At 39.4% G+C, this 16,547-nt stretch overlaps 1 protein-coding gene across 4 annotated transcripts in view; it reads right to left on the reverse strand.

The window, feature by feature from the left end:
• The window catches only part of CCNY (cyclin Y), a 119,439-nt gene that overhangs the window by 4,568 nt on the left and 98,324 nt on the right, over positions 1-16,547 (reverse strand). For all 4 annotated transcript variants that reach the window (XM_005480388.4, XM_026796334.2, XM_014270052.2 and 1 more), the window contains 2 exons: positions 7,582-7,748; positions 4,187-4,349 (listed from right to left, as the gene is read on the reverse strand). In XM_005480388.4, the coding sequence (XP_005480445.1) occupies positions 4,187-4,349; positions 7,582-7,748 (330 nt within the window). The remainder of the gene's footprint in view (positions 1-4,186; positions 4,350-7,581; positions 7,749-16,547) is intronic.

Consider the following 16,547-nt stretch of genomic DNA (forward strand, 5'->3'; position numbering starts at 1 on the left):
AAGGCATGGCTTGAGAAAGGAGTGTACTTAAGTGAGCTCAACTTCTTTCAGCTGCCAAATCAGACTATTACCTTAGGCATCAAACAGTCAGAGAAGGTAATCACTTCAAAATTGCCTGTGTGACACAGGAAAATTTCTGTTCTGGCACTTGGTCAGACAAAATGAATTGTTGCTTGGAAGTGGCACTTAATATTTGGCATCTCTAGGCTATGCTGATGAATCATATGGATAAGAAACACACTGCCATTTAAAGCAGGTCAATATCTAAAGATACCTCTTCATCTGCAAGTAAGTTATAAAATCAACATTTGGAGCATACTTGGCAAGGTAGTTAGTCAACTTTAGTATAACATATGGGGAAACAAAGAAAGCAGAAAATGGTAAATATTTATTATTGTCCTTCAGTTAAAATAAATCAAAATAGCTATAATCACCTATCATCTGATAATTCTGTTGCATTTATTGCTAGAAAAAGAAACCAATTTTTGACAGTTGCAAGGGACCACTTTTCATGTCAAATCAAAACATTCTGAAAAACCAGCAACACTAATTCATCATGTGAATTTTTTTGGACTTGGCTGTAACGTATGTATTCAGCTAGAATGCATACACATATCTATTCTTCCATTATACCCATGCATACAGAACTCAAGTCAGTTCCTCTGCTAGTTATGACTCTCCTAGAGATTCTATCACTGGAAGAGGGAACAAGTAAGGAGAAAGAAGGCTGGAGAATGGCTATAGTAGCAGCAGCAGTAGTAGTAATAGTAGAAGCAGCAGTACAAATTTTGGCTGCATGCACATTTGTGCAGGGCAGGAAAGCAGCACAGCTGGTTATGGGCTCACTCTCAGGAATGCACAAAGGCACAGACTGTGAGTGCTGCACACCCTCCAAAAACTGACAAACCAGAGGAAACCGAGCAGAGAAAAACAGCAGATAGTTCTCCTTAATTTATAAAGCACGAGAAAAGCACAATTGGTTACTCCTAAGACCCAAAAAGGTGAGTTTTGCTCTGTTTTGCTCTTCCTTTTCCTCCTGGCTTTGAGGGTTCTGATCATAGAACTGCAATCAAGTTCCTGTGACAGTGGAAAGCTGAAGAGATATACAGACACTTCTCTGTAACTTACACATTTTTCTCCTGGTTTGTCTGTTGGATCTATGGGACTGTATCTCCTCAGGGTCAAGAAAACAGCACATATTTCAAATGGTTTGAACTATGTGCTCAAGTACCATCCTATCAATAAAGATCTCAGACATCATCAGTTAAACTGGGAGTGCACTAATGTATGCTCTTAGAAAATCTAACCTTGGAACAAGCACAGTGCAAAGATCACAAGCAGCAACAGGACAGACACGTTTTGTCTACTTAACCTAAAGAGGAGAATCCGACTCATATTTAGCTCAGTAGATGGGAGAAAAACCAGGTGCAAGAGTAGGAAATGACGAAATAATGGATTAAGTCTGGACACTCAACAACCTTCTTGGCAGAAAAAATTCTCCCATATTAGAAAACAGGTCTCAGGAAAAGCGAAGAAAGCCGTGACATTGAACATAATTAAAAGGAAGAACAAAACACACTATAACATATGCTGTTTGGAACAAACAGCATTGGCAGGTGGACAGAGTGGATGATCTAATGAAAATTTATTTGCCATTTTTAACCTGCCTGATTCCATTGAACAGGAGAAAAAAAACCCAAGAGGATTCATAAAAATGGTTTCTGGATACTAGGTGGACTGGTATAACAAATCCAGGACACTTTAGTCCACAGATAATTAAAAGGTTAAAAAATTACTTTCATTTTTGTCATTTAAAAGACAAAGTTGCTTTTTAAGGGTCAATTCTGAGAACATGACATAAGAGAAATCACCCACTGCAGATGCTGGAGAAAGTGATGTAATGTTTAACAAGTACTGCAATCTCTCGTAACACCTCTATGCTGATGGATCTTGTCCAGCATTTCCCTGTGATGAGGTACATTTCTTACCAGCCTCATCCTTTTAGGTCATTTTAGGGTCTTTTTTCATCATCATGGGTATGTCAACTTCATGATGTTTGCAGAAATCACAATGCAGATTCTGCCATGTCAGATCTAATGCTTCTACTTCAGATATAAAAAATACATTTAAAACGCAAAAATAGCAAAAATATTTTATAATACAGCTATTTCTCCACACAACACCTTTTGTGATCTCAAATGCCATAAATTGCTTTAATCTTAGGACTGAGCAAGGTCTCTCTAGTTTATCACGCAAGGCAAATCCTTCCCCTGCATGAATACATTTGCTGTGAGGCTGTTGTCTTTCATCACAGACTGCAGCTCTTCTCTCAGTATCAAAAATATCACAGCCTGTGTGGTACTTCATCTACTCCACCTGACAATCCAGGCAACTGTTTTAAAACAGAGAACTCTGGTCTGAACAGCACACGAGAGACTACAAAAGTGCTGCAAATGCATTTTGATGACTCTTGGCAAGCGAAATGCTTCACTGTGCTCAGGGAACCGGGCTATAAATTATGCTGTCAAGTAGTTTCAAGGGCACACTAATGACAACCATGTACTGCCAGGGAACAAGGCAGTTCCCTTCCTTCTGGCCACAGAACAGAGAGGCAAGGAGGTGGCAGACTAAGCTGGTTCACAGCAGATACTCCTCCTCCACCCTGAAGACATCCCCTGGCTGGCAGGGTTATTTACAGCCAACTTCTGCTGGCAGCTCAAAGCATGCCCAATGGGGAAGTTTTTAATAATACAGATTTATTGAAAAAATATTCCATTAGTTTTTTTAAATATGCCTTTTCTTTAGCTAGTACAGAAGAATTACCAGTATTCTCTGTCTATTTACCATCATTTCCCATTTTTCTTTTCTTCTAAGGTTTTAGGAGCTATCTTGCTGCATTCATTTGTAACATGCTGTTATACATTGTGTGTGATATAGATGGACAGTTTTAAGAAACTGCGGGCTAAATCAAAAAGCAATTCATTTAATTTTGATATATGTAATAGCACTTACTATCAAGATTCCCATAACTCAGTAAAACACCTCTTTTCAAGTAAGATTACAATCCAAATGAATTTTTTAAAGTATTCTCTTTAATAGAAACAAAATCTGATGCAGATTTAGATCACACTCTGTACAAAGAATGACATTCTTATTGAAGCTACCTGTGCAGTTTAGGAAGAATATTTAGAAAGAATGGGAAATAAAACTTAAGTGAAATTTTCTTTGATTCTTTCTCCACCACTTTTAGCTCCCATTAGAGTCACAAACAAGTCAATTAACCTTCCCACGCACCATTTCCCCCCACAAAAACGTGCACAGAACTGCCTGCCTGCTCCACAGGAGCACTAGGAATTTCAGAACATGCAAAGCTCAGTCTAACCCCCAGGCAAACAACCTCCAGTGCAGAGATGTTGTGTAATTAAAGATGTGTACTGCTAAAAGCAGCCAGCATCTAATGAAAAAATTTTAAAATTAGTAACAAAATGCACACCCAGTGCAGTAATGCCTGTATTTGAAAAACATATCCAAAAAATGAGGAAAAATATGTTGCAGTCTTGCAAAGGGCCCACAATTAACTGATAATTTAAATTCCTCCTGTGAATGTGGTATTCACAGTGCCCAGCATTTCACAGGTCCAGACCATCCAACAGTGCTTCTGGCATATTGTATATCCACATCTCATAAGCATCCATGACTTATTGACTGAAGGCATGTGCTCATTTCTGTTCTCCCTTTACTGAGAAAGACATCAATGGAGATAAACTTGGATCCACATGAAACTGAGCACTTGCAGAAGAAGAACATGGAATAGCCATTATCAGCAATGTTTGTAAATATTCTGTCATTTAAGGTGGATAATCAGTTTTAAGAAACCAAATGAACAAGCAACACTAGACTGTGAATACAATAATTATAAAACTTGTGGGTATTTCCACAAGGCCAATACAGACAACTGCAACTGAAAAGAAATGGAAAGCAAGGTAAGGTATGAAGCAAACTGGGTCTAAAAGCTGCCCCACAGCCATGAATACTCAAAGCATAAAGAAAACTATTATGAAAATCAGGCTCATGATATTCTAATAACTCATGGGAGTATCTGGGAAGAGATGGGAAAAGGGAGAAAGAGCACAGAAATTGCCACTCCCCCTATACATTTAACACTGAGCAATCTAAAAAGCCTTACCTCAAGTTTATATGCCCTGTCCCTGCTGAGGGGCTCCAAGGGAAAACTCAGGTTATTTGCTTCTGCCAGGGAACGCAAATCGAAATAATACTTGGCATAAACACTGGAGGGAACATTAATATTGAACTGTAACAGCTCAAGAAACTGGCGTTCCAGCTCATTCCTGTGGAAAGAAGATAAACATGGAAACATATTTCAGACTGTGCATTCTGAATGTAATTTTACTTTAAATTGCAAATGGTACAAACCAAGTTCATTTTTTATTCTTGCTATATGTAATTATTCCAGCCTAAGGTTTGACCTTGTCTACCAAGTTCTACCACACCAATGAGGAATATGAAAGGTGCTGCACGTTGCAGCTGCTACTGCAATGCCAATCAAATCGAGACACAAAGTTTTGCTAGTCAAAGGGCACCTTTATCAGTTTGGCCAACACAGTTTTGGAAAGAAAACCTAGCAGGGAAAAAAATTTCTCGTAGTTTCTGCTTTACCTCCACTAGGTGGGTCTGCACACACAGCTATGCCACAACAACACACATACACACAAATTTGTCCTAAATTTGTCAGGCTCCTCTCATAAACACTGCAAATTACTCTAACACATAAATTACTGAAGAACATATTTACTCCCTGCAGCTCTTCATAATCCATCATTTAGAATTAGTCATGGGAAACCTGAATTTTTCATCATACTCAAAGTCTTTAAGAACAGAATAAAGCAATTTTTCCCTTCGACGTGCAACCAAAATTCACAGTGGTGATCACATGTTTTCCAGCATCTAAAGGAAACATGTTTGTCAAAATACCTGATAGGAACAGAGCTCCTGTTTGGGCTCCCACCCTATAAAACTTTAGTATACAAAAACATTATTCCCTACACTTATACATTAAAAAGTACATTGAGAAATAAGCCAACTAACAAAATTAAAGACTGGATATTTCCATAAATTGTTTGGATATCCTACTTAATACTTATGCAGGGATATATGATACATTAAAGACAACGATTTCAAGATATGAGAAATAAAAAAAATAAATGGGTGGTGAAAGCCATCAATGTTTCCTAAAGAACCCAGAGACTGCACTACTGTGCTACCAGTGGGCATTGACTGATGATTATATTGCCTTTAAGTTACATTTTGACTGTTGTGCAAATGTGCAAGGAATATGAAATAAAAGTTGCACAGCTGTCAGTAGAAGAGGAAGGATCTGAAGATAAAAAGTACTGGTGCTGTAGTTTTTTAACACTGAATTATTTTTCTCCTTCTCACTCTTTACCCTTATATAATTCTTACATCATAAGCATTGTCCTTCCTTATCCTCACCCTCTGTGCCAAAATTCTATGTTTATATAATAATAAGTACTAATTAATACTAAAAGACCAACTAAAAGCTGGATATGGTGTCTTCGGCAAAATTCACATTGCTGAAGATTGCAACTTAAAAATCCAAGTAAAAAATGTCAATATTACCTTTACATATCCTTTTATACTGCCAAGGTTGTGCGTTCTACAAGCTAAGCCTAAACTTCTATCTTAATTGATAGAATAAAGCTTATTTTAACTGGCAGAAGACATTAGCTGTACCCCCTTTGAAGAATATCCTCAAAAATCCCAAATACACAGCCTCAGTTTGTTATTTTCCCCTATCTCCAGGATCAGCTGCAGATCAGAAGGGACAAAAACGTACAAGTATTTCTTACTGAACTTATGTAATTTAACTAACCACCATACCTTTCCCCATACACCTCCCTCAGACTGCTTTAGCATGTGCTTTCCTGGGCCACTCCTCAAAAACTCAATGTAATGCCAAATACAAGACTACAGGTACCCACTGCACCTCAGTACTCCCAAGTTTTCCACTCACTTTTAGGCACAGTTCACTGCACTGATGCTGACTTATAAAACCCTGAAAGGTTTGCTTGATGTTTTGCAAGATACACTTATGCTGAGTGATTCACACAAATTCAAGATTTTGACCTAGATCTTCTGCCTTAGTAATACAATGAAAGGTCCTGTCCTGCTTAGAGCCAGAGACTTCCAAATCATCATACTGTACTGTCCCAGCTAACTAAAAAATAAGGAGGAAAAAAAATCCACCACATTGCAGATAGGATGAAAACAAAAACTGGAAAACTGAAAGCAGGAATATTAGCACCAGAATCTTTGCTGGGGGATTCACACAGAGCCCTAAACACAAAGCCCATAGAGATCACCCAGTACATAGAGAAAACTCAGGCTCCCCAGAGGCTTCTGGATTTCCAGTTTGTGAGAACCCTAAAATCTTTCAAGGAAAGGGTAAGAAGCTAAAAATGCTTGAGGACAAGGACTCATCACAGTTTGGCTTAGGGAATGTGCAGTGCAGATAAAGGCTGATGTGAGCACAGGTCTGCCATGGGAGTATTGGTGCTACACAGCTCAAATGCAGCTTCTAACAGTAGCACCATCACATGTGTTTGTCAGAAACAATAACTTCTTTTTTTGTTTCCTTTCACACCGCCTTCAAGAAAAGCACTGAGAATTATCCATTTCAAACCTCCCTTTTATAACCATTCTTGATTAATACTGTCATATGGCACAGTCAAACCTGTGACTCTGCTTCAAGCTGTTCAGCACTTCAGCTCATGTCCCAGCTTCAGGAACACTTTAAAAGCACCCAGGAGAAGCAAATGCAGGGAGACCCCCACTGCTACTGAATGCTCAGAAAGCATAAGAAAAGGATCAAGGGGAAAAGTACCTTGTAAAATTACTCAGATTCCACTCAATCAGTTAAGGAACCATTAGCAAATTCTTCTTCATGGAATATTGCACACAGAAATGTGAAGGGCCTGATTTTGGGTCTTGTCCATCTTATATCTCTCTTTTATTTTGGAAACCTCATTCTGTTTGGATTTTTAACATCTTGAAAACTAATAGAGCAGAACACCAGGGGGGGCGGGGGGAAGGTCAAAACCCAAAAGCATCCATGTTAAATAATGGCAATAAATAACTGGGTGATCATCTAAAGGTCATTAAGATAACTTCCTTTCCTGCTTTACATGTCCATTCTGTGCATGGAGAAGCAGCATGACAGGAAAAGATGCTGAAGTGAATACATGCAGGCTCACTGGATGTGGGGAATTTTATCAAATCACACATTTAAATATTCTGTAGATCTGTTTTCATTATTGTGCCTGAATAACCAGTGGTAAAATACACTTCATCCAGAAAACAAAAATAATTCATGTCTTCCATGTAAGCAGCTGTCAAGCCAACCTCATGCCATCTATCAGCATTCACCATGTTTAGATACAACACAGATAGACAAATTTGACACAATTTATGAAAGAACCTCCCACCCCCCTCACAGACACAGATGTTGGCACTCATTGACAAAGATAAACAACCTTCACTCACATGTCTTCCACCGTGATATCCTTCAGGATCTGGCAGTAATCCACGTTCCACACTGCCTGGTCGTCCCACACTTTCGATGCCAGGAGAATTGCCCCCAGTACTATTCGCTTCCAGTTTGCTGGACAGATATCTATCTCTGCATAAGTTAAGAGTCTTTCAAGATATACCTGTGGAAACACACCAAAATCAAGACTTAATCTATTTTGCTACTAAATAGAAATGAAAAAGAAAATTATTCCCATTCCAGCAATTCTGAAACAGTATGCCATTAAAAATGCTTTCAATAAGATCATTTTATTATAAAAGTTGTAGTTTCAAATACATGGCATGTTAATGCCAGGCTCAAAACTGGATATGATAAATCCACTTGGCCTTTGCCTTCTGATCCTATTACCCATTTCAAGTGGTCAGAGATCAGACTCCTAAATACACCATTTCTTCTTTAGCTGTGATTTCCCCCTGCTTGCCATCCTAAAGCTGAAGAAAACCTTAAAGGTATCTTATAATACTGTAAAACAAAACATCACTAATTGTTAAAAAAACATTTTCCTTCTTAAGGAAGGCAAATCACTGTTATTTAAGAACAAAATTCCAAATTATGTGTCAAGCCCATTAGTGAAGATGCAAGTTTGACTTTTTACTTCGCAGATCATTCTGAAATGACTTCAGTGTATAAAATCTGTTACAGTGAGACTGCAGAAACACAAAGCTCAGTAAGAAAGTGGCACATGGCTCTCCCTGAAGTCTGCACTACTTGGGGGTTCGGTGCAAAACACTGTCTTTTCCAGACAGCCCGTGTAAACAAGCTCCTTACACACTGTATCACAAAAGGCAATTTGTCAACTTTGCAAGCAAAACTACTCCTCAAATAATGAAAATACAGCATTCCCTGGAGTCATCCCTGGGAAGCAGAAAACTTCTTTAAAGCAATACACTAACACTGGGAGCTTCATAAGCAGAGAGCATATGGAAGTTGTAATATACCACTCAAATTAGCAGATAACTTGCTTCACACCAATGCAGAATTTGACTCTCTACTGTTAATGCAAACCTTTTAAATACCAACTTCTCACATCCAGTTTTAGCAGATTTAGAATGAATACTCAATATTTATAGTAGATAGAGCATACAAAAATCAGAAACATCTATCTTTTCTAATGTACAGCTCTAGCTTGGAAAGAGAGAGAACTTTATAGCTTAGAAAGATAAAGAAAAAAACAATTCAGTAAGGATTTAGTGGGGGCTGAAATTCAAAGGCACTTAGAGAAGAAAATGTAAACCGGTAAGAATTATATTGCAAGGAAAGACATAGAATCATAGATTGGTTTGGCTTGGAAGGACCTTTAAAAGCCATGTAGTTTCAACTCTCCTGTCATGAGCAGGAACATCTTGCACTAGACAGGTTCTCAGAGTCCCAACCAGCCTGGCCTTGAACACTTCCAGGGATGGGGTATCTATTTCTCTGGGCAACCTGTTTCAGTGTCCTTCATAGTAAAGAATTTCTTCCTAACATGTAATCTAACCTCCTTCAGGCTAAAGCCATTTATAGCCCTTGCTCTATCACTAAAAACCCTCACAAAATGTTCCTCTTCAGCTTTCCCCCAGGCCTTCTTCAAGTACTGGAAGGCTGCTACCAGGCATCCCCAGAGCCTTCTCTTCTTCAGGCTGAACAGCCCCAGCTCTCTCAGCCTGTCATGGAGAGGTGCTCCAGCCCTCTGACCAGCTTCCTCACCCTCCTCTGGACTTGCTCCAGCTGATCCATACCCTTCTAAGATGTCAGAGAGCCCAAAGCTGGATGCAGCACTCAGCTGAACAGAGCAGAAGGACAGATTCCCTCCACCTGCTGCCCACAGTGCTTTGGATGCAGCTCAGGACACGTTTGGCTCTCTGGGCTGTGAGAGCGCACACGGCACACATCCAGCCCCTTCCCAACACATCCAAGTTCTCCTCGGCAGGGCTGCTCTCAGGTCTGCATTTTGTGCTTGGGACTGCCCTGACCCACGTGCAGGACCTTTCAGCTGGCCTTGGTGAACTTCCTGAGCATTGCACAGGCCAGCCTCTCAAGCCTGTCAGGGTCCATCTGCACAGCAGATGAAATTACACCTCAGTAAAAAAGGCAGCATAAACTTGCCACTATTTTCCCACCAGCACATACTTGAGAAATCAGAATTAAAATTTAAATAGGAGTTTGATGAGACTCTATTCCTACACCTACTTCATTACCATTCTGATGCATCTTCCAATAGCATGTTGAGGGCTGTGAAAAATCACTCTTGCTTCCCTGGTGATAATTTGGGCTTGACTCCAGATACACTACTTGCTGGAACAAGGCTCTTTATCATACTCCACTAAAACTGAGGATGAGAAACAGCTCTCCATTAGAAAGGCACTTAGTGTAGCTTTCAACTCCTTTCTTGAACATGCCTTAAATGAGCATTTATTTTGTTCACTTGCTGTGGCCTCCTTTACTCAGTCTTGGGTTTTAAGTAAGAGAAGACAGAAAAAGAACACAACTACTTGCAGCAAACACTTGTTAAAGTTTTAAGGTCCTCAGTCAGTGTGAGAACTCACTGTAATCCAGAATTTGTGACATCATCAGTGCACCTTTGGGAGACATTAGTGTAAGTATTCAACTTTTAATCAAGCTCACCCAGCCACATAGACAGTCTTTCTTCTAGCTCTCCCTGTGTCTCTCCCCCAGAGAGAACCCACTGACTGCAGATTGGGAAATTCAGGCTGGTACATACTTGAGCTCTTGCCCTGCTGATGTAGAGCAACCTCATAACAGCAGCATACACAGAGCAGTTTCCAATGTAAATGTGCCCAAAATTAATTATTTCTGATAAATGGAGCTGGTTTCATTTCAGAGCATTTCAATGCCCTAGTGGGACACAGTAGCAGCCCACAATGTCCCATGATGGGACACCAGAGCAGGACAGGCAGAGTCTGCCATGCTCTCACTACTGCAGGGGGTGCCTCTGGCTGCTGCAAAGATGTGCTGAATCAGGAGAGACTTCTGCAGAATGGCCAGGTGGCTCCCAGCCTGTTGGAAGAGGAAGGCTGGTGGGGTGGGTTAATCACTACACTCCTCATCCCAAACAAATGCACTGCTGGTGGGAGAACACCACCTGCTTCTGCTGGCAAAAGCCAGTGAGTGTTCCCACACACACAGGGAGGCATGCTCCACCTCATTTAAAAAAAAAAACACTGAAAATGTTGGCCCTGGAATGGTAAATGTGAGATATGGAAATACCATTTGTATGCAATTATGTCTAAACATTAAACAGTGTCTTAAACACAAGGGTCATTTTCCTAAATATTGGTTTTGTATCAAACAGACTGGGATTTTGAGTGTACTATGTGGTTCAGTGGACTTTTCTCTTGTAATGAATTTCACTGGCCTAATTTTCAAAAGCAAAACACTTTCAACATCTACTTTAGAACTAGTTGCTATGAAGCAATATAATAAAATTGAATTTTAAAAGGTCACAATAGAAAAGAATATTACAATTTCCATCTCAAAATACTGGAAAAAATTGGTTTATATGGCAAAAAAAAACAAAAAGTGCAAAAGAAACAATGTAAGAAATGCTATTTTTCTTTCTCCCTCTTTTTTAAAGCATAAGTCTAGGAACTATCTGTCTTTTTGATTATTTTGACAGGTGTTCCTCTATGGAACTAGAACTAAAGAGCTTTTGGTGTCCAGAGGTTAAAATATTATTTGCCTCCACCAACTTTTAAGAGCTGTATCCAAGCTCAAAAATGGAACTAAAGCTTAAAACAAATTGAAGCTGTTGCACCATTGTTATTTTTTTCCAAATTTGCTTCATCCTGAACGTAAGCTTTTGAGGCAGAACTTTTCAGTACTTCTCTACTAGCTGAATTCTCAAAAGACTCAAGTTTATTCTGCATTAATTTAACACCTAGTTCTGCTCAAGCATTTTCATAGCATCCAAGAGTCGTCATCATCACATTTGTCATTGCCCACTTAGTTCTATGACTGCACGTATAGATATTTTTACAGAATGATAACAAGACTACTTATACAGATTAAAGTTACCGATGTGACATGAGCAAAAACTTTCAGTGGTTTCAGTCCAACAACACACTTCTGAACTCTTTCCAGATTGCAAAGAACAAATACAACTCAGTGTTAGTAACAACAACACTACAATATTGAAAACTCATTTGTACCATAATTCACATCCTAGCTGAAATGAAAATACAATTCTGATTGGGAAAATGCCAGTGGCTTGGTCTGTCCGTACATTTTTATGTACGGATGCAATACCTCAGAGTCTGGTACCTTCATGATTAGCCTACATTGTGCATTTGGGAATGAATCACATGATTTCACATGTGTCAGGCTAACAAGCTGTGATGGACAACAGCTGCACCTCATTGGAGATGTTTTAATAACTAAGCACAAGTCAGAACGCACACTGCACAGAGTTAAGATTTCAGAGGAACAATACTGCATTATTTTCCATCTCTTCCCACAGACTAACACCAGGCTTTCACAATGGCTGACCTTTATACTTGGAGTATTAGCAAATTATTATTTAATCATAAGTGAAACCAATTTGGTGATTTGCCTCTGTTAAAAACTCATTTATCTGAATGAAAGAGACTTTCTTTATACTAATTAAATAAAATCACCACTCCATGTGTATAGATAATCCCAAATTGGCTGGAAGTTCAATGAACTCTGAAGAGGTTCATTAGCTTAGATGTAGCACCACAGGAATGCGGTTAAATGGCTTGAAAAGCTGTTTCAGGTCTAGCAGAAGTACAGAACTGATTTGTTTCAGCACATATCTTCAGCTCTTAAATCCGCCAGACCTGAAACAACTCCATGCTGACCTAGTTTGGATGTCTCTGATCTTGACTCCCAGGCCCTGGACTTGCAGCGGCATGCTCAATAGCACTAGGCCATCCACTATAACCACTGGTCCTGGGGGGCTTTTTTCATCCAAACACAGAACTGTAACATGGCACAAACTACCAGCATCAGCATCCAAGGCCCCTCAGAGCAGTACTGCTCCAGCAGGGCCACTGCTGAGCTTAAACTAATCCTCAGGGTGTTTATCTGCAGGTGGGTGAAACCATCCTGCTCACTCCAAGTGTTTAATAGTAACTATCCACAGTATCCTGTGTTGTCTCAGTTACCCAAGATGTCAGGCTCCCCATGATCCTGGATAGCAGAGTGTTGGTTACACAACATCCCAATCAACAGAACACAAATCGTTTGAAGAAACTGAAAACTAAAGATAGCATTGAAGAGTTCATTTTTAATTAGTGTGAAACGGCATCTCATGTTTCCCATCTCAGAGGACATTTTAGCATGCTTTGGACATTATATAATACATTCAAGTAGAAAGAAAAGTTAAAATACAGGATAATATGTCTTTGCCTTTTTTCCCTCTTCAGGAGGATATATACCAAATATTAAAATGTCAAATAATTCCATTTCAGTATGTCACAATCACAAAACCCACTAATTTTTTAAAATACAATAGGGCTCTTATAGAAGTTTTGCTTCTTTTTGTAACTTCATCTTGAAGCTGTTCAACATTAACTTCCAATATTCCACTGATACCTCTTACACTGGAGTTGCAGTCTAAACACTATTTAGTGTTTAGACTTTTTTTAGGCTTCCCTAAAGCAATGGAGAAGGTTTTCTGTGGAGGTAATGAAATTCCCATCTTCAGAGAAACTCAGAACTCAACTGGTCAGGCCCTGATCAGCCTGGTTGTGCTTTAAGAAAAGGCCAAACCAGACATGACCCCTAGAGGTCCCTTCCAACTGAAATTATTACGCAATTATATTTGTACGCAGTACTAGAATTTCCTTGTGGTGCCACAGTAAGAGGTCAGGAATTGTGTGTTGCCCCCAAGGAAGGTGACTGGGAGTCTCAGCACACTCAGCAATGGGCAATCTCCAAGGAATGTCACTGTCATGACTAGAATAATTCTGAATTTTGAGGCAGCAGCAGGAGCAAAACATGATCTTCTCCCATGTGGTTTTTATACGGCTTTATGTAAAATTCTACCTCTATTTCACCAATAAAACTCTGGTAGCTTAAGTTATTTATCACTTGATTAACATGGACAAAGAGGAGACAATGGCTTTGCTATTTTAATTACTATAATTGAGAATCTACAAAATAACCTTTATTTGCAAACACCTCATTCCCTTCTTCATCAGGTAACCGGCACTGTAAATTGCAGGAGCACAGAGTAGCTAACAAAGACATTTCCATCCCAACATATTATGGAAAAATACAGAGTCATTTCTCTCTAATGAAAAAACTTTAGTGTGTCACAATGCCTTGAAACTGAAATGATATCTTTATGGAAAAGATTATAATTGGTAGTGGATCTCACACAGCCAAATCAGGCTCTAATCCAATCACTAAACTGCCATATGCTCTGTTCTAAGCCATCAGCCAGTTCCTCACCACGACTCTCCAGAAATAACCGTGATTTGCAATTGCCCAGCTGGGCATTTAAAATATTCTACAAAGGTTTGGTGCCACCCATTTGGTGGAAAAGGACATAATCTCATTGTGGTCCTTGCAAATTCATTCCATTTTTATTTCTGAGAACAAATGGTGAAAAGAAGTAACAAAAGCATAGAACTATGAAAAAAGGTGAACAACTGCAAAGTACCATTACAGATATTTATAGAAAGCACAAATGGAACTGAGAGAAGTCACACAGACCCAGGTCTGCCCCCAAAATTACTCTTTTTAAGACAAAAAGATACCTACAATCCATGTCAAATGCACTCCAACTGTTAGGCAACATTGACTTTGCAGTCTAAAACTGGGATCAGCATTCATTCTTTGCCCACAAGCCCAAGAGCATCAGCACATACACATTCTTTGAATGGCCTCTACACATTTGATTTAAAAAGAATTCCCCCTCAATGCCCACCTCAACTGTTCTCTTTCCATTAAGTGCATATCCCAGCAACTCTAAGGCAAGAATTGACTAAGTAGATGTGTAAGTATTAACTGATAATCACTTGTGTGTCAGACATTGGACTGCAGTGAAAAGATAAGAACAGCCTAAAACCAGGGGCCAGAATCTCTTATCCCACCAGTACCCAGAGCACAGGTTCCTCCTCCTTCTAGGGAGCTCAGGATCAACAGCACAGGGCAAGGGACCTCTCTACACCTTGAAGACCTTCTTCTGAAGTGACCAAGTCTTGGGCTTTGGCACCTCCCCAGGAATGCTTGAGGATCAGGACAAAGGAGGACACCAGCCCCAGTGGATACACACAATTCTCCTCCTGAGTTCCTACCACAAGACACAGCCCCAGTTCACTGCCTGGCCTGGCTCACACCCGGCCACACTCCGGCTGCCTCAGAGTCACACCAGGCAACAAGCCCTGCTTTGGATGCCACTCCAAGGTCCTCCATCACCTTCCTGCACCTTCCATCAGCTGCAGAAAGGTTGGAGGTTACACTGGGCCAGCAGAAAAGGACCTCCACAGATCAAGTGTCTATGAACTCTGGACACCCTTTTGTGTTTTCATTTTCTTTTAAAGCATCACATTTTTTTATACATCAATTGAAATATACTTCTTAAATAAAGTATTTTATCAGAATTCAAATGTAAAGACATCCCAGTGAGAGGAAACCAATAAACTTGCACCATTCCTCCAAACACACAGAAAACAAAACAAAATTATCTGCAAATACAATAATTTTTACAATACAGTTCAGCAGTATTCTCTCTTTACCTAAGTGCTGAAAATATGACTGAAGAATACAGTTAGATGTCAGGAACATCTGGCTGGATTAATTAAATCCCTATTTTTCATAAGGAGAATTTATTCCTACATACCTCAAACTTCAAATTTGGTAGTATCAAATCCCCTCAGTCACAGTATGAGCTCTTCAAGGTATTCTAAAAGCATGCTCCTCTGAACTTGTCAGAATAATTCAGCTTGTATACTGTATGTATTTACATATCACTGTATCTGATCTGTCTACAGCATGCAGACCCAGCACACTTGCAAATGCAAAATGAAACCACTAGGGACACAGATCTATATTCAAAGTGCCGTAAATTTGGCCTGTTCGCAAAAAACCCAGAAAGTCGTTCCAAGGCAAAGCAGAAAACTTGGACCATTCTGCTCTTGAGGTCTAGTTCATAGGATTGTTTTCACAGAACAAAAGAACAAAGCATAAATATTTAATTCTCCTGACATGCAAACACTGTATTGTTTTCCTGTTCTCATTTTTATTTGCCATCCAATTAGTAGATTAACACAAGTACAACTTCCCACCTCTGCACTGAGGGAGATACTGAAGAGGAGACACTAAAATAGGAGACAGGCATTCCTCAGTTTTAGCAAAGGTGGGAATACTCTGGGGTGAGAGACTTTTTTCAATAAGTCAGGTCACAGAACACAGTTATGCTGATCACTGGGGTTAGAACCACTAGTCACAAGCTTTAAATTAGCAAAATGATTCTTAAAACTAATTTTATTCTTATGGTACTATTTTATAAATAAATAATGTGAATTAGTATTTAATTGTTTCAACCTGAGGTTTTAAATTTTCCACCTATCAGTATGGGAAATCTCTTGGCAGCTCTGGAGGCTATGTGAAAATTAAATTTTTTTAGTTTAATTATGAATCGGTTTTGCTGTAATAGTGGAGGCTTTAATTGAAATATTTTAATTAAGTGCTTGAAGCCACACAATGCTGGCTTTTTGCAGCAGAATAGCTTATCTCAGAGTCTGGAGTTTCACATTTACTCAGCTCCTGCACTGCACACAGCCTGCTGTGGAACTAATTGTTACTGCTGCTTTTACCTGGTTAATGCACGTACCAAGACAAACAGTGGGTGCATTCGGACCATGTTCATAATGCGGGCAGTAAAAAAGGGTCCTTAGAACTGTTTAAAAATTATTAGAGTGAGTGAAAGAAAGATAAAACTGTAGCATTTTGT

This window comes from Zonotrichia albicollis, chromosome 1 (assembly GCF_047830755.1).
Source record: "Zonotrichia albicollis isolate bZonAlb1 chromosome 1, bZonAlb1.hap1, whole genome shotgun sequence".
In the NCBI taxonomy this organism is placed as follows: Eukaryota; Metazoa; Chordata; class Aves; order Passeriformes; family Passerellidae; genus Zonotrichia; species Zonotrichia albicollis.